Genomic DNA, 18919 nt, shown 5'->3' with positions numbered 1-18919 from the left:
TCCATGTTCAATTCCCAGCGCCCATAGTGGCTCATAACTGTAACTCCAGTTCCAAGAGATCCAATACCCTCTTCTGGCCTCCATGGGTACCAGGCATACATATGATACAGACATGTCTTCGTACAAAATACCTATGTACACAAAATGAAAAGGCAGAAATGAAGCCTTTGGCCATTCCGCCTGAACTCACCTGATCTTGTCTAAAATGCAGAAATTCCTCCTTCTTAAAACTACTTTAAGTATTAAATGGGGCGGTGGGAGGGTCGACAGATGAAGGTGCCTCCAGCCTAATCCTCAGCAGTTGGCACTCACAACGGCCATTCTATGGTTTTAGTTTTCCTCTGATGAGCGAGCGTTCCAACAGCAAAGGTTTCATCTCACCACCAGAGGGCAGTGCTATCCACCCAGTGCTCTGAAGGGCTGAAGCCCAGGCTAGCTGGGCTTTCCAGTAACGCCTCATAGGGCAGATCTCAACAGAGCGGTTAGGCCCTGCTGGGGCAGCCCCTGAGCTTCCACCCGTAGAGCAGAAGCACAGCATCCTCCCTGGTGGCAGAGCTGCAGGGAAGACCACCTGGCAGAACAGGATTTGTACATCTCTACCCAAGCCAGACACCACCTTACTGGGGATCCCCTTGCTGAAGAAGGGGGCTTCCCTGGAGCAGCCTGATGGTGTGTGATTTCCACAAACAGGTGGCCCCAGGAACGATCCCACTGTGGCGGTGCAGATCTATAATCCCAGCATTTAGGAGGTACAGGCAAGCTGTGAGTTCAAGGTTGTCCTCGGCTACATAGCAAATTTGAGGCCAACTTGGGCTAAGTGAGACCCAGTCTCAAGAAAGGAAAACATACAAACACCAAAACCCAAAAATTCCCAGCAGGCACCAGGCCAGCTGGGACATTGGAAATAGGGAACACGGGGCATTCACAGGTCACACATTGCTGTTTAATGACTAACCCTGAACAGGTCCTAGGAGGACTCTGGAGGATCACCACACGCATGAGGTTTTCCACAGGCATCTTCAAACCTCACAGATGCTGAAGCCCAAATCCCTTCAGTGGTTGGTCAGACAAAGTCCATCCCTGACGGACAGCCTTTGGAGAAGCTAAGGCCTTGACCAGGCAGGCAGAGCTTACAGAGAGCATTCACCATTCCTAAGCCTGCCCTACCTAAGGCACTCGGAACAAAGGACAGGGAGGTGTCAGCAGGGAACAGGGATGTGCAGACCTGCCCACCGCTGGAAAATAGCAGGTCCCCGAGCTCCACAGCCTGAGAGGGAGCAGGTTATTGCTTGGCCTCTTGTGAGGACTTTCTGGAACACACACCAGCCAGGTCTCTCCATGGGCTGGCCCAGAGCTGTGGGTAGGTTTGAGAAGCCTTCACTTTTAGCCCTGGATGGAATGATGGTGATGTTGGAGGATCCTCTGCCCTTTCAATTGTTTGTTTGTTTGGTTTTTTTGAGACAGGGTTTCTCTGTGTAGCAGCTCTGGCTGTCTTGGATCTCACTCTGTAGACCAGGCTGGCCTAGAACTCAGAGATCCACTTGCCTCTGCCTCCCAAGTGCTGGGATTAAAGGCATGTGCCACCACTTCCCAGTTGTTCTTTCAGTTTTATGGGGCAAGAGGGAGTGTGGATGATGTTTAAGGCTTTTGTGAGGTCAAGGATGTTCTTGTCAATCTTGACACATAAGTGGTTCTAATTGAGCACTTCATCCAGATCCCAAGATACTAAGAAACAACATGTGCACATTGGGCCCAGGTACCCAACACACCTAGGTGGCAGGATCCCAGGACCTCAGCCCATCCCTATTCTAGAAGGGACACCAAGTCTCCAGGTTCAGCCTCTGTGGCTTCTGTCCACAATGTGGTAGTTGAAGAGGCTTCAGCCACTGGTCACAGGTGGTGGGCCGCTTCCCAGAGGATCTGCAGGGCCATGGAGACACAGGCAAACTGGGCCAGGACATAAGCTCCAGAGCGGATGCGTGGGTTCAGCTTGCCCAGGTAGGCTACCGTGTGCACTACACGGCCTGTGAGGACAACAAGGAAATGTATCCAGGCGATCAAAGGTGTGGGTCCCAGGAAGGAGTAGATGAAGCCCAGGAAGAGGAAGGGGTAGATTGTCTCCATGTCATTGCGGTGGGCCCTGGGGAGCAGAGCAGTACAGTCAGGAACCTTAGTGCTGGGGTTCTCAACCCGCCAGGCCTTCTGGGACTGCCATACACCCCAATCCCTTGCTGGCCAGCAAGCTAGATGCTGCAGAGCCAAGGGGGGACAGTGACTCCGAGCTTTTACCCAGAAGGGCTGAAGCTCAAAGCCCTGTTAATAGCACCTGACGGGGAGGCCGCCGCCGGATTAGGGCTTTCTTAACATACCACGGGGCTTGTATGGGTACAGTCCTTCCCACCTTCCCCATGCTGTCTCTTCTGTCCCTTAGAACCAGGCAGAAAAAGGAGGACTCAGAGGATAGGGTTGGGTGAGTGACAGGTGTTCTCTGAGGAGACCCGCCTGCCCTCTGAATGCAAGTTTGGGGCCCCATCAAGTGCCGTCTCTGTCCCTTTCCACCCCAAAATCTGACTAAGCATCATCTTTGCAGGATTAACCACAGGATTCTTCCATTCACCAGCCCAGCTAAGCACAGGATGCTGCTCAGCCGTCCCTTCCTTCAGGCGCGCTATCCCTGCTCTTTTGTGAGCATGCGTGGCGGGAAGGCGGCGCACAACAAGCCAACCGTAAATGATGACCAAGGAAGAAAACTCTCACTGGCTGCCAGTCAGTTTCCATGACCCCCTTTGGACTGCTGCCGCTCTCTAAAATGAACCAGGCAGTCAAACCCCATCAATTAGGGATGGTGAACGCCCTGGAGCCATCGATGACCGCTTAGATAAACAAGACCCCAGTGACTGAGCCATGACCTTCCCCAGGACAGGCCCTGTCACTCAGTCTGGGGACTGCAGCCTCCAGCTGCAGTCCATCTGACCGACAGTACCAGGCCATTGGCCAGTCCAGCCTAGCCCCAGCGCTGTGTGGGGAACTGCTTCAGAGGCCTCATCTTGTTTCCCGCTGGAAAACGAGTCTCAGCACTAGCTGTTTACTGAAAGGCAGTAGACAGAGCCTGGAATACCCAGCACCCCAACGCTGCAGGGAGACCGAGGCAGTCAGTAGTCAGGTGGAGACATGTGTTAGAGTCTAATGGAGGAGAAGCCGGCCAGCCAGAGAAGAACCTTCTTGGGAAGTACCCAGCATATGCAAAGGCCCTGTGATCAGAACAGCAGAGTTCAAAATCGACCTGTTTGCTGGAGAGGGAAATGAGGCAGATGGGTAGGAGGGGGCCTGGTAACACAGGAGGAAACGAAATTCAGCCAAGGGCATGAAAATTCTTGAGGAGCGGAGATGCAGCTTAGCAGATGGAGCACTTATCACCAGCTCTGCTTAAACAGGGTGGGAAAATAACAACAATCAAGAGTTCAAGGTCAGGGCCTAGAGAGATGGTTCATCAGTGAAGAGCACTCGGTGCTCTTGGAGAGGACTCTGGTTCAGATCCCAGCAACCACTGAGTGGGTCACAAGCATCTCTAACTCCAGTTCCAGGGGATCTGATGCCCTTCTCAAGCCTCTGAAGGCACCAGGCATATACATGGTGCACACATACATATATGCAAGTAAATAATAATAATAATAAAAATAATAATAAATAAATCTTGGTCATACTCTACTAGTGAATGAGTTGAAGCAGTCCTGGGCTGTATATAAGACTTTCTGTCCTTCCTCCTTCCTTCCCTCCCTACTCCCCTCCCCCCCTCCCTTTCTTAGCCGAGTGTGGTGGCACACTCTTTCAATCCCAGCACAGAGGCAGGCGGATCTCTGTGAATTCGAGGACAGCCTGGTCTACAGAGTGAGTTCCAGGCCAGCCAGGGCTACACAGAGAAACCCTGTTGCAGAATATTTGAACACTGTGAAGATGTGGCTTTGGCACCTTCTGATTGGTTTTTTTTGTTTTGTTTTGTTTTGTTTTTTGTTTTTCGAGACAGGGTTTCAGGGTTTCTCTGTAGCTTTGGAGCCTGTCCTGGACTAGCTCTGTAGACCAGGCTGGCCTCGAACTCACAGAGATCCACCTGGCTCTGCCTCCCGAGTGCTGGGATTACAGGTGTGCGCCACCACCGCCCGGCTCTGATTGGTTTAATAAAGAGCTGAATGGCCAATAGCTAGGCAGGAGAGGATAGGGAGGATTTCTAGAGAGAGAAGGAAGAGGAGGAGGAATCTAGGCGTGCAGGAGAAGCAAGGAGACACACCTCCTGGTGTAAGATTGAAGAGAGGAAACGCCGTGTGATAGAATGTAGGTTAATATAAAATGGGTTAATTTAAATTATAAGAGCTAGTTAGGAACAAGCCTAAGCTATAGACCAAGGTTTGGTAATTAATAAGAAGTCTCTGTGTTATTATTTGGGAGCTGGCAGGACAGAAAGACTCATTACAAAACTCTGTGTTTTCTTCCTAAAAAAAAAAAAAAAAAAAAAGTCTCAATGGTTAAGACAGATTGCTGAACAATCATGAGGACCAGAGTTCAAATCCCCACCACCCATATTTAAAACAAAACAAACCCTAAATGTGACTAAAGTGCTAATGACCCTTGTGGGAGGGGATGGGACAGAATGGCTGGAGTTTGCTGGTTGTCATGGAGCTCCAGGCTCAGTGAGCAGAGCACTAGATGAGGGAGAGAGTCACAAGTTCTCTAGCCTCGGCACTCCCCCCCCCACGCACACACACGCACATGTGCACGCACGCACACTTTCTTCCAGCAGGACCTGGAACTTTCCCAGGTGTTGTGGCCAGCCTCCATCTCCCTGAGCCCCATCCATATGACCTTTCTTCTCCTTTTCACCTGCATCATGACCTTGTGACCCAGACACAGGGAAAGCAAGTCTGGATGGCTGGTGAGGTCAGCTCTCAGCCTGGCATCAACTACAGTGGAGCATGGCACAGGGTGACAGGCCTGGATAGACTCTGGAGACCGATGACAGGGAAGGGTGGGAAACGTGAGAGCAGGGACCATGGTGACTCTCCACACAAGACAGTCCCTTCTCATCACATGGGTCACTAGAGACAGGACAGGGCTCCCTCAGATCACAACACCCGATGAGATGGAGCGATGTCTACACAGCCTCCGTGTCTTAATTATGGGAACACCCTTGAAAGCCTACCACAGGGGACTATGAGATGGTTGTCTGGAGTGCCTGATTCGGGGAGGGCTCAGCTGCCAGACTGCTCCTTAATATACGGGAGCCGAGGGCTGGGGAATCTGGAAAGTGCTGGCTGGGTAAGCAGGAAGAACTAAGTTCAATCCCCAGAAGCTGCATGAAAAAGCGAGGTGCTCTTGTGCCTCCTGTAACCCCAGCTCAGGGAAATGGAGACAGGAGGCTCTCATGGGCTAGCCTAGTTCCAAGTTATGAAGTCGTCTCAAAAACCAGTGGGACAGCACTTGAGAAACAGCAGCCGAGGCTGGCCCCCAGGCTCTCACACGTGTGCAAGCATGCCCCCACCAAGAGGAGTTAAGAGTGAGAGTCAAAGCTGGGTGGTGGTGGTATACACCACCTGGGGCTACCAAAGGCCCTGTCTGAAAATAAACGCAAGGTGTTGGAAGATGGCTCAGCGATCGGCAGCACTGGCTGCTCTTCCAGAGCACCCACAGGGTGGCTCACAACTGTCTGTAACGCCAGTTCCCGGGGACCGGACACCCTCTTCTGGCCTCTTCGGGCACTGTGTGTATATAATGCAAAACACCCAAATACATAAAGATAAATTATATATATTTAACTCTAGGAATACTGCTTAGCTGGTATAACACTTGACTAGCAATTAAAAGGTCCTGGGCTCAGTCCCCAGCATCAAAAGAACCAGAGGCGGTGCCACATGCCTCTAATTCTAGCACTTGAGAGGTAGAGACAGAAGGATCAGAAGTTATTCTCAGCTATGTAGAGAGTTAGAGGCCAGCCTGGGCTACATGGGACTACATGTTTTGTTTCAAAAACAAAACAAAACCATACTGAGAACAAACATGACTAAACCTGAAAAGCAGGTAGGCAAGGTTGGGATGGAGGGGGGGCAGGAGGAGAGGCCCCTGCTCCACGGCAGGCCCCTGGTTGGGGAGGCTGGCCTTGCAGAGAAAACACACTTCCTTGGCACTCGTAGGAAAGGTGGCTGGGAGCAGATGGAGCTCTGACCCAGGGCCTCCCTCCCTCATCTGTTTGAAACCACAATGGGGCCCCACAAAGCCTCGGTGGTGCCAGGGGCAGGGAAGAATGGGGAAATCAGGATGTTGAAAAAAAAAAAAAACAAAGTAAAGCTCACCTCTCCTCCCCTGCTACAGTATCCAGACAGAGGCATGGAGGGAGTCACGTACTGGGAGGCAGGGAGAAATGTGTCACAATAACAACCAGCGATCTGAGGCAAAAGTCACCAAAGCCAGTTCCCACTAGACGAGACTTGCACAGCTCGTGCGCGCACACACATGCACACACACACACCCGTGACATCAGCCCGGCCCTCACCCTCAACACATGCTGGAACAGAGCTGTTTTACTGCAGCAAGTGACTGCTATGAGGAGAGACCTCTGGTGACCCCAGGTCAAGGCAGTGACAGCAGCTGGAGGCAACATGTTCCCTCTCTTCCAGTGTGCCACCCACACTACACAAGTACATGAGCTCAGGGTGCCAGAGGACCGCTGCTTGGTGCCGAAGGCGGGTGTGCAGAGGGGAGTGGGTAAGGGGTGCCTCTGAGGCAGTGGGTGTTGAGGCTTTGCCTCCTGCTAGATGGGTTACAGCCGCAGGGCCAGACCTGGGCACACCGCTTCTAAACATCACTCTCTTCAGAGTGCTGGGGTGCTGTAGGTGTTGATACCCAGAAAATAAGGAAAAGCAGATAGGAAGGCCTTAAGTTTGTTACCACCACCCCCATCATTGCCACCCCGAAATCACCAGCCCTGGCCTGGACACAGCTGTGACTGCTCCTCATTCTCCTTTAGCTGATAACCTGCCACAGACCTTCACTGACCCTAGTGAGAAATGGGGGTTCCACCAGAGGCCACCAACTCTGACTGCCACCAAGGAGCTGAGGCCACAGGCAGGTGTCCCTTCCTCTCTAAGCCTGTGTCCACTACTAATAAATGGACAGGTGGGATGCCATTTTTGGGACACAGGACAGTGGCACCGTCCTGGGACTAGAATGTGGCAGGGTGCGGGTGCAGGCAGGTGTCCCGGGAGGGGACCGTGCCTGGGTGCCTGTCCAGAACAGCTGGAACTTGACCGGGGCAATGAAGGAAAGACTAGACACACATCCAGAGAAGCTTGGGTCAGTGGGCCACTTGCTCTCTGCCAGGAGTTTCTTGTGTACAGAGGGGGAGGGAGGGGAGGGAGGTCTGTTAGGAGAGCGGTCCCAGCCTGTAAACATCCTTGAGGTTGCAGTTGCGAGTTTTTATATATCCTAACTACATTCGCACCGGGACCTGAGGAGGGCTTTGCCATCCCCGGGCCTCATCTGAGGAGGGCTTTGCCACTGCTATGGGTCTGAGGCTTTAGTCTGTGGCACGGCTGTGCCCATGTCAACAACAGACTCGCTCAGAACTTCATCTGTTCCTTACACATTCACTCAGGATTTCCTTCGCTCTCCACAGCTGGCTTCCTTTCTGTCTCATGGAGTTTGTGCAAGCCTCTGATGTTCTATTGTGCAGCTAAGGCTGGCCTCGAACTCTGACCCTGCCGCCTCCACCTCCTCAGTGCTAGAATTCCAGGTGAGGCCACTACAGGTGGCCTCAGGTCCATTCTTCTTCTTCTTTTTTTATCTTAAAAAAAAAAAAAAAATTGGTGCCGGGCGGTGGTGGTGCATGCACACCTTTAATCTCAGCACTTGGGAGGCAGAGTGCAGGCAGATCTCTGTGAGTTCAAGGCCAGCCTGGTCTATAGAGCAAGATCCAAAACTACAAAGAGAAACCGTGTCTTGAAAAACAAACAAACAAAATGTAGGTGGTGTACACCTTAATCCCAGCACTCAGGAGGCAGAGACTGGTGGATTTTGAATTTGATGTGAATTTGAAGCCAGCCTGGTCTACAGAGTGAGTTCCAGAATAGCTAAGGCTACATAGTGAGACCCTGACTTAAAAAAATTATTATTTTTGCATATATATAGGCACCACATGTGTGCCTAGTGCCTGAGATCAGAAAAGGGCACCGTGTGGGTGCTGGGAATCGAACCTGAGTCCTCTCTGCAAGAGCAACAAGTGTTCTTAACCACTGGATCCCTTTCCAGCTGCCTGTCCATTCTTTAAACCTGGTCCCTGATTGCCTCAGAACCAGCCTGGCTTGTCTCCAGCATGTGCTAATCTGCAAGGCAGATTTATGACCCAGGATTCAGGCTTCATGCTTCCTGGGTACACAGCAGTGTTGGCCTGGGGGCGTGTGCCCTGGTTCCAACATTTAACTGCTCGCTCTCGCTCCCTCTCTCTCTCCAGTCAGTTCCTAGAGGGAGGCAGCTGGCATGATCCCCAGTTCTGCACCCTCAGCTGACACATTTTCTTCTTTGAGACTGGGTCCTCTGGCTGGCTTGGAACTCACTGTGTAAACAGACTGAACTCAAACTCATAGAGATCCTCCTGCCTCTGCTTCCCAAGTATCGGGATTAAAAAGATGTGCTACCACAAGTGGCTGGCTTCCTTCCTTCCTTTCTTTTGTAAGACAGGGTCTCATGTTGTCCAGGCTAGCCTCCAACTCTATTTTATGCAAGCACTCTACCAACCTGGGTGTCATCTCCAACCCTCAACTGTCTGTGATGTCCTATGGAGTCAGGAGGGTTCTCAGCTACCCAGAAGTTCAGCCCCCTAGGCAGAATACCCAGTAAGTCCTGAATGAGCCTCCCCAGGTGGATCTACAGCATTATCAGGTAGGAATGTTCAGAAAATGCTAGACTGAATAACAACCACGTAAGCTTCAGGACTAGAGAGTAAAAGAAATAAAATCCAGGCATGGAGAGATGGCTCAGAGGTGAAGAGCACTGGCTGTTCTTCCAGAGGTCCTGAGTTCAATTCCCAGCAACCACATGGTGAATCACAACCACTTGTAATGAGATCTGGTGCCCTCTTCTGGCAAACAGGAATACATGCAGACAGAACACTGTATACATAATAAACAAACAAACGAATGAATGAATGAATGAATAAAAATAAAATCCAGCCAGAGAGATGGCTCACTTATTTCTCTTGCAGGCACACGTTTCTCTTGCAGAGGACCACCAGGATCAATTCCCAGCACCCATATGGAGGCTTACAACTATCTGTAACCCCAGTTTTAAGGGATCTACTATGCACATATGTAGTGCATATACCTGCATGCAGGGAAAATACTCATACACATAAAATGAAGTAAATATAAAGCAAATATTAAAAAAGAAGAAGAAAAATCCCACTGGGTAGGTGGGAATGCCAGGGTCCTTGAAGTTCCTTCTTCCCTGAATAAGGTTATGCCTTTAGGAGGTAACAAAACCCAAGCCCTGGGTTGTTGCTGACAGCTGGCTGGGATAACTGTCTGGCCCACTCCGCCTTTCCCTCTCCGAGGTTCAGAACGGCCCAGACAACCAAGAGTCACCAATACGGGCTCACGGCTGTGCAAGGCATTTTATTCATGAAACCAGCCAATGCCTGCCAGATAGTAGCTGTTCACTGAATGGACACTGGCCTGATGGAAACATACAGATGACCCCATATTTCTGTTAGAAAGGACAGGGCGGCCTGGAGTCTCACTTCCTGACACATTGCTGTCGTTTTTTAAAACCACCAGTGTGTACATTATTGTCAATGGCTAAGAAAAACACAAGGAAACCCTCCCTCCCCATGCTGTTTACACAGGGAGTTCTGTTATGGAAGTGACCGCCCCGCCATCTCTGCCTGTGATGCAAGGGACTACGTTGGGAGCTGTGCACGGGGTTTGTCTCACATCCCAGAAGGTCCAGCTGCCCCTCCTCCTTGCTCCCATCACCCCAGTGCCCCTCATTCTAGATGACTGGTGAGACTGGAAGAAATGGCCCAAACCCCAATACTGAGCGGGCTGCTAAGTCTGCGTTTACTCCCTGGAAGACGTTCACACAGCCAAGACTCTTTTGTTTTGCTTTCCTTTTTTTTTTTTTTTTGTTTGTTTGTTTGTTTGTTTTGTTTTTTGAGACAGGGTTTCTCTGTAGCTTTGGAGCTTGTCCTGGACTAGCTCTGTAGCCCAGGCTGGCCTCAAACTCTGCCTCCCGAATGCTGGGATTACAGGCGTGCGCCGCCGCCACCACCACCCGGCCCAAGACTCATTTTAAAACTAACTAACATTTAGAGAGAAGGAGAGAGAGTGTGTGCCCTGAGACATGAAGAAGTCAGGGATCCACTGGCAGGAATGACTCTCTAATAGCAGACGCTGGTCTTGAACCCCTGACGCTCTGGCCTGTACCTCCCAAATGCTGGCTCACAGGTATGAGCCACTATATCCCACTTGTATTTCTTTTTCTGTTTGTTTGCTTGCTTCAAATGGTCCCACTCTGTGGTTGGTCTGGAACTCTGGTTGAGCTTCCTGCTTCCAGCTCCCAAGTGTTGGCATCTCAGACACGCACCATCAACCTTAAACTAACTCTACCTCTGGATCCCAAGAATTTTCTTTTCCAAGACAAATGTAATGAGCAAACTATAATTGCCTGAGAAGAAATCAGGTCCACGGACACCCTTAGAACATAAGTGACTCTCAAGGCCCCATTTCAGAAACTCAGTAAGGACAGATAGCAGCCAGGTCTGTCTGTGGCCAAGTCCAAGATACTGGCATGTACTCACCTGAGGCAGCGCTCCACATCTGGATCACTCCTGTAGAACTGGAGGCCTCCATGTCTCAGGGCATCCTCGGGGTTGGCAAAAGCCTGAAACACATTGGCTGAGGGTCACCATCCTTGAGGAGGTCCTTATCTGATAACAGAGCTCAGGAGCTAGGCAACAACACAACCACCTGCAGAGCCTACGGGCCACTCAACCTGCCCCTCAACCTCTTCTCTGAGCTGTGCACTGGAGCTCACAGTGTCAAAAGCGCTCTCTCTTAGGTTAAGAGAGACCAGCTGGCCTAGTGCACTCAGGAGAGGCTCAGGGTATGGATCCACACCCTGTGTTTGCCTAGTGTGCATAAGTCCCTAGACTCTAATCCAAGAACCTCGAAAAGTAAATTAAAATAAGATTTATAGCAAAGTGTGGTGGTGCACACCTTTAATCCCAGCACTCTGGAGACAGAGGTAGGAGATCTCTGTGAGTTCAAGGGCATCCTGGTCTATGTAGTAAGACCCTATCTCAAAAGATTAAAAACCAACAAGCTGGGGCCTGGAGAGATGGCTCAGAGGTTAAGAGCACCAACTGCTCTTTCAGAGGTCCTGAGTTCAATTCCCAGCAACCACATGGTGGCTCACAACCACTTGTAATGAGATCTGGTGCCCTCTTCTGACCTGCAGGAACACATGCAGGCAGAATACTGTATATATACATACATACATAAACAAACAAATCTTTAAAAAAAAAAAAAAACAAACAAGCTAATAGGAGCCATCAGGGGCGCTCAAGAGCCTGGTCAGACACTCCGGCCCTCTCTGACCACCAGGCTTGCAGCCTCCTGCTGCCTGGACTTGCTCATCTGTAGACTCAGGATGAAATGGATCACCTGAGCCCCGGGCAGCCTGCGGAGGGCACTGGGCAGATTTCAGCTCCCATCTCCAGAGAGTAGAGGCCCAAGGTCCTCTGTTTGTCTTTGGGTCCTGGGCTCATGAGGGTCTGTCCCTGGAGCCCCAGCTGGGCCTGCTTCTGCCCTGCCCTGCCCTGAGGGAAAATGGCAGAATAAGGCCAGGAACTCCCACCCAGGACTCCTCCCTGCTGGCTCCTAAGTCCCCCGCTCTGAGGGCCCAGCTTTCCCACCAACAGAGCCCCTGTAGTCAGATATCACCTCTACTAGGTCACGGACCGCTGAGCATGCACTCCCAGGAAAGACCTGTGACTGCTGCTGTTCACATCAGATTCCAGTGCGAAGCAGTCTTAAGGACCAGAGTGGGTGGCATGTTCACAATTCCCAGAGGGGGTCACTGAGGTCTCAACTGCCCAGGTCCCCAGGCAGGTGGAAGAGGATCCTGAGCCTGTGCCCATCCCCTCTGCAGTCGTCCCTCTTGACAGAAAGGAGGAGTGCCTCAGGATCCCCAGGGCCCAAAGCAGGGGAGGTCTCCCTCAGCCCCTGTATCTGGAATCACGGGGAATGGAGACCAGGAGGAAGTGAGGCTCAGGAGCCAGACACTAAGTTTCAGAGGGGATGGAAGGAGCCACACAGGAAGCGGACATGTCCCCAGCCCAGACGTCTCACTGGAAAAACCGAGGAAACCTGTCTCCCACTGCCTCCCCCCAGGCTCTGGTGGTAATTTAGTGCTCAGCTTTGGGGCCCCTGCAGAGGGGACAATGACAGAATACAGCTATCTCTGCCTGGTGTCTGTGTCCTGCGTTCTACATCCCAGGTCAGACCCAAGAGGAGAACCAGAGGCAGCCAGTAAGAGGTGGCCCTGCCTTTATTCCTGCCAGTAGCTGTCCCAGGGGCTGAAACCTGCTGGAGGGCAGAATCGCACCAGGGATCCCACCCTGCCCTCCATCCCCCCTGCCTTTGGGCTGGACAAAGGCTAGTTTTGTTTTTGTTGTTGTTGTTGTTGTTTTTGTTTTGTTTGTTTGTTTTCGAGACAGGACTTCTTTGTGCCTTTCCTCGAACTCACAGAGATCCGCCTGGCTCTGCCTCCCGAGTGCAGGCACTAAAGGCGGGCGCCACCACCAGCCGGCGGCGGCGGCAAAGGCTAGTTTTAAAGGGCGCCTGTAAGCAACAGATACTTCGTGCGGTTCTGCCTTCCAGTAGCTTCGAGGGGTCCGGCCCAGGCGGAGGAATGGGTCGGGGAGTCCTGGCCACTCCCACCGGCTCCGTGTGGGCTCTTTTACTGTTATTTCCTTCCCGGGACTGGGATCAGAGTGTGGCCCCTTTGGCTAGGACCGAGCCTCGGAGGCTGCCGTGAGTCTGTGTGTGACGCCCACGGGGAGTGGGAATTTCCACGGAAAGACTTCTCGGGCTCCTGCTTTGCCGGTCCCCACTCCACCCAGATACGAAATCCCCCTGCCAGCCTGCCAGGAAGCCGCCAGGTCAGGAGACCGCTCGCTGTCAGAGCTCCACGTGCGTCTCCTGGTGGCAGATGCTTCCCCTGGCGCTGAGAGAGGGAACCCCGGGTGCTCTCGTGCCAGCGGGTTCAGGAGCTGAAGCCCAAGCCAGCATCCCGAAGGGCTGAGGCGGCAGCTTTGAAGCAGCTTCGTCTGCACGCTGGCAGGCACACCTCCGCCACGTTATTCACTTCTCAGACTTTCTTGCAGGAAAAAGCCAGCAGAGTGCTGATTGCTCCCCTCCTCCTCGCGCGCGCGCGCGCACACACACACACACACACACACACACACACACACACACACACACACACACAATCTCACGTACCTTCTTCCGAAGCCTAGTGTAGCCTGTGATGACACCCACCGCGTACATCTTGATGATCAGCAGTGTGCTACAGAGCAGGAAGGCCGGGAGTACCTGGCCGTTCTCCATCACCTGGCCCAGAGAAGGCATCTCGGCTAGCCTGCTTGGGCTCCAACTCCGGGACGCGATGACTGAGGGTGAGTCTGTCCCACAAGGCAGCCTGAGGAGAGGAGGAGGAGGAGAAGGAGGCGGGCCAAGCCCTGAGTAGGCGGCCTGCCATCGCCCCCGCCCACTCCCCGCCCACCCTGAGCACCCACAGCAGGCCCCCTGCTCCAGGAAAGAAGGAAACCAGGGGCTTCTGCTCCAAGTGCTGGAAGCAGATCAGGAGTGGAGGTGTCCCCACGCCATCCTTGGCTCTGGACCATGGTTCCCTGGCAAAGCCTCAGACTTCCTAATCTGTTTCTCATCTTAACTTCAGGTCATCGACCTCGCTCTGCGGAATTTATCACTGACACATGCCCACTTTCCAAAGGGGGAGGACAAGTAGAGGGCATGAGAACCAGGCCATCTGTGCTAATGCACTGTCTCTGTGATGTTAGACACTCAGCCACGGAGGTGGCCTGCCTCCACAAACCAGAGGTGAGATACATCCTTCGGCTGTCCTCTTGCAGTAACACAGACCTCCAATTCCCAGTTCAGACTCTTGTGTGTGTGTGGAGGGGGGTGTTCATTTGGGTGTGTACATGTGCATATGGATGAGGGCACATGTGTGCATCTGCGTGTGGAAACCAGTAGCTGACTTCACGTGACTCCCTCAATTGCCCACCACCTCATTTTTTTCTTGTAGTTAAAATTACATTTATTTATTTATTGTGAGTGTGCTAGAGCAGCTGTGTCAAAATCAGAGGACAGCTTGCTAGAGTTGATTCTATTATGCCATGTGAGTCCAGGAATAGAATTCAGGTCTCATGGGCCCAGCCACTATCTAGTCCTGGCTGGCCTGGAACTCACAGAGATCCGCCTGCCTCTGCCTCCTGAGTGCTGGGACTAAAGTGTCTCATCTGGCCCCAAGTTACTTTTTGAGGCATGGTCTCTCACTGAACCTGGGGCTCCTCCTCCTGCTAGACGGGCAGGCCACCAGTGAACTCCAGGCCAAATCGACATCTTCACGTCTGGCTTTTTAAGTGGGCTCTGGGGGGCCAGAAGCCAGGTTTTCCTGCTTTGTCAACTGAGCCATCTACCTCCCCTTGACCCTCCGCCCATTCCTCATCTCGTTCCTTGTCTAACAGCATCTAAAAAGTTGGGCTCAAACTCACTCCTTAGCCAAGTGTGACCTAAACGCCAGCTCCTTCTGACTGTACCTCTCCAGTGTGGAGGTGACAGGCCTGTGCCATCACATTGCTGGGGCCCCAGTCCCAGCTTCTAAGCTCAAGGGCTTTGGTTCGCACCCACTAACTGTGAAGTCACTTCAGCAGGTGTGGGAGCTGGGCACAGTTTTCATGTCTTCTTTGGAGTCCCCCTAAATTTCTGGGAGACCTTTTACCAGCAAAGAGCCTGATTGTTACAAAGACCCTCGAACCCCTTCCAGGCTATGTCTCATCCCTGGTGACTGTCCGTTTCTCTGCAGTTGGGAGTGTGGCTGAGGGAAAGGCCATCTTGCTCATCCATTTTCCAGTCAACTAGAACCTCAGGGACAGTAACCTAATCCTGACAGTCCCAGAGGGACATCAACGTCAGCCCGGCCAATGCCTCAAAGCAACGGGGATCTAGGAGCAACCAGTGTGAGCCCACTCAGTTGGTACAATTAGCCACATGGTAGTGATGTGCCTGGGGATATGTTTTCCCTCTTTGACAAGTTTCTCTGGCTACAAAATGAAATTGACCTTCACTACCACCAGCGACTCTACCACAGCAGTTGCTGGATCTAAAAAGAGTCTTGGGCTGGGGGTGTGGCTCAGTTGGTAGAGTGTTTGTTTGCCTAGCACGAATGAAGCCCTGGGTTTGATCCCCAGCACCACGGGAACCAGGTACATCTGCGTGCCTGGGAAGTCAGCTGTGCCTACAGCTGTGAGGAGAAAGGTATCCTGAAGTCAGGCTATACCTGACGCTGGGTCGGCTGGGGGATAGTCTTCCTGCAGGATGTAGCAATCCTGCTCCTCTCAGAGCCAGAGCCGTTATAGCTGAGCTCTGCTCCTCTCCACCCCCACCCCTGCCAAGGGAGCTCCCTGGCAGAGGTATCCGTTTCTTCTCAGCTCCAGCCCAAGATGTTCCGCCTTCTGCCTCACTTTGCTAGAGGGGAAACCTCTGCAGAAATGTAGCAATCTGCCTCAGCTCCTCCGAAAAGTTGTTACTTTTGCACTCAAGATGTAGAGACCAGATCAGAAGCTCAAGGTCAACCTTGGCTACATAGTGAATTTGAAGCCAGCCTGAGATCTATTAAACCCTGTCTCAGAAAATAATGGCTCGTGAGATGGCTCAGTAGGAAAAGGTACTGCCACCAAGCTTGAGTTCCATTCCCAGACCCACATGCTGGAAGGAGAGAAGCAGCTGAGCAGGTTGTGCTGACTGTGAGTATACACACAAATAATAAAATCAATGTGAAAGGATTAAATCAGTAATCATAGTGCACCCGCTATGCAGTAGCTCTCCCTTGCTAAGAGCCCTGGAGCCTCAGTTCCCCTCCTCAGAATAGGGCTAATACTTCCTACCTAGTTGGATTGGCCCCCACCTTGCTGCTGGGAGCAGTTGGTGGCTTCTTGCTGATTTACAGAAAGGACTCAAGATATGCTTGATAAGATGACATTCGACATTTGTGGGGGGTTTTTGTTTTGTTTTGGTTTTTCAAGACAGGGTTTCTCGTGTAGTTTTGGTGCCTGTCCTGGATCTTGCTCTGTAGCCCAGGCTGGCCTCGAACTCACAGAAATCCTCCTGCCTCTGCCTCCCCAGTGCTGGGATAAAAAGTACGCACCACCACTGCCCAGTGATGTTTGTGTTTCTAAAGCACAGGTCACCACACCAGGCTTAGCAGCGCTTGATAGAGATAGAGCTCTGTCAGGGACCTGGGCTTGGCTGGGTCTGCTTGTCCTGAAGTATGTTTTATCTGTGGCTGGGAACTGCTTCAGGGAACCATCTTATCATAAAAGCTCAGTGCTGAGCTGGCTCCTCTGACCTCCATATTTGTGCCATGGTCCTTGAGTGCACCCATGAGCTCTTGTGCGCGTGTACACACACACACACACACACACACACACACACACACTCACTCACTCAGCCAGGTGGCACACACCTATAATCCCAGCACTCCAGAGGTAGAAGGGGGGATTTCAAAGCCACCATTAGCAACACCTTCAGTTTCAGGCCTCTCTGGACTACACAAGGCTCAGAGAGTTTGCTAAGCATCACCAGAACCCCAGTTCAAATCCTTAGCTCCCATGTATAAGCCAGTAAGTAGCCCCAGTGCTGTGCAGGGCAAAGGCAGGAGGGTCACTGGGCTGCAGGCCACCAGCCTAGCTCCGGGTGTGATGAGCAACACTGTCTCAGGGAATGAAGCGGGACACCAGATATCCTCCTCTGACCTCTACTCATTTGGACACAGACATGTGCGCCTCTGTACACAAGCATGTGTGCAAAACTACACACATACTTTACACACACTTTCAGACACACACCAACAAACAAAAAGAATAGCCTCCAGGCAAAGGCCAGGGCTGTGGCTCCATATCAGAGTACTTGCCTGGTATTTCTGAGGCTCTGGATTTCCTTCCCAGCCCCAGAAAAATAACACTAAATAAAACTTCAGGTGTGTTCTGTGAGTGGTTGTGTGGCTCCGAAGAAGAGCGCTGGGCTTACCTCATGGCTTTCTCTATCTTATCTTCCTTCCTTCCTTCCTTCCTTCCTTCCTTCCTTCCTTTCTTTATTTGTTTATTTTGAGACAGGATTTCTCTGTGTAGTTTTGGAGCCTGTTCTGGATCTCATTCAGTAGCCCAGGTTGGCCTTGAACTCACAGAGATCCGCCTGCCTCTGCCTCTGCCTCCTGAGTGCTGGGATTAAAGGCATGCACCACCACCTGGCTTAGCTTTATTTTGTTTTTGTTTTTGTTTTTGTTTTTTTGTTTTTCGAGACAGGGTTTCCCTGTGTAGCTTTGTGCCTTTTCCTGGAACTCACTTGGTAGCCCAGGCTGGCCTCCAACTCACAGAGATCTGCCTGGTTCTGCCTCCCGAGGGCTGGGATTAAAGGCGTGCGCCACCACTGCCCGGCCAGCTTTATTTTGTATACCTAATCATTATGTGGAGGATTTGGAAAAGGTGTTTATTCCTCATGGACTGATTAGGACGGGACTGAAAGACTTGCTTGAGATGTCATGAAAGAGAGGGGGGCATCACGTGGCAGCCTCTGTGCTGGAGGGGGAATAAATCCCTTGCTGACCTGCTGCTGGATTGCACTGAAGCGCTGACTAGAAATAGTGATGGCCGTTCCTGTGACTGTAGACTTTATCAGACTGAAGAGCTACTGTAACCATCAGCCAACAGGGGACACAAGAGTTCGTGCTGGAGATGATACCTCACCTTTGACTGGAAAGACTGTCTTGATTGTTGAAGATGAGGTTGACACTGGTAAAACAATGCAGACTTTGCTTTCCTTGATAAGAGGTACAACCCCTTATCAAGGGTTAAGGTTGTTAAGGTCATCGAAAGCCTCTCGAAGTGTTCGGTGGAGGCCAGATTTTTTGGATTTGAAATTCCAGACAAGTTTGTTGTTGGAAATGCCCTTGTCTCTAATGAGGACTTCAGGGATTTGAATCCTGTTTGTGTCATTAGTGAAACTGGAAAAGCCACATACAAAGCCTAAGACGAGAGTTGGAACTGCAAATCTGAGGAGTCGGGTTGATGTTGCCAGAAAATTAGCAAGTCTTCTAGTTCTGCAGCCGTCTCTTAGGACAGCTTTTTGCATGAACCTTCTAAGAATTTTGTTTTTTATTTTTAGAGATGTCACTTGCTGTGTTCTTGATCTTTTTATTTGTACTATGAACCTATAGGCCGACTCTGGTTCCCTTTAGTCAATCGTTGCTTACCTTGTGAGCAAAATAAATCTCCTAAATTACCACTATGAAGTAATATTGAGACTGTATCTGTAAGAAGCATTTAAAGAGAAGACATGTTCGTTTTTTAATTGGTGTTTTAACTTTATATATTCAGGAAAGAAAGATGTGATTGAATATTGCTAATTAGACACGTGTGTTTAGATCAGTCTGAAGTACTCCGCTTCATGTTAGTACCCATCTAAGAAGTTTTGCTCAGTGGAATAAACATGTTTCAGCGGGTGTTGGCGGTATTTTCCCACTTGGATTATTTCATTGAATCGTTGTCAACAGTTCCTTTTAATACAAACAAATAAAT

General features: G+C 51.2%; 1 protein-coding gene and 1 pseudogene across 1 annotated transcript; one reads left to right on the top strand and one right to left on the bottom strand.

Moving 5' to 3' along the window:
• Positions 1–1578: 1578 nt before the first annotated feature.
• Ptges (prostaglandin E synthase) lies at positions 1579–13719 on the bottom strand. Its single transcript, XM_036186668.1, has 3 exons — positions 13545–13719; positions 10841–10923; positions 1579–2140 (listed from the first exon to the last, which is right to left on the bottom strand). The coding sequence occupies exons 1-3, from the start codon at positions 13671–13673 to the stop codon at positions 1891–1893; spliced, it is 462 nt and encodes a 153-aa protein (XP_036042561.1). The 5' UTR covers positions 13674–13719; the 3' UTR covers positions 1579–1890.
• Positions 13711–18371, top strand: LOC118581355 (annotated as a pseudogene).
• The last annotated feature ends 548 nt before the right edge of the window (positions 18372–18919 follow it).

The sequence above is a fragment of the Onychomys torridus genome, chromosome 4 (assembly GCF_903995425.1).
Source record: "Onychomys torridus chromosome 4, mOncTor1.1, whole genome shotgun sequence".
Lineage (NCBI taxonomy): Eukaryota > Metazoa > Chordata > Mammalia > Rodentia > Cricetidae > Onychomys > Onychomys torridus.
Note: the sequence above shows the minus strand (reverse complement) of the source record. Positions and strands in the feature narration are given on the sequence as shown.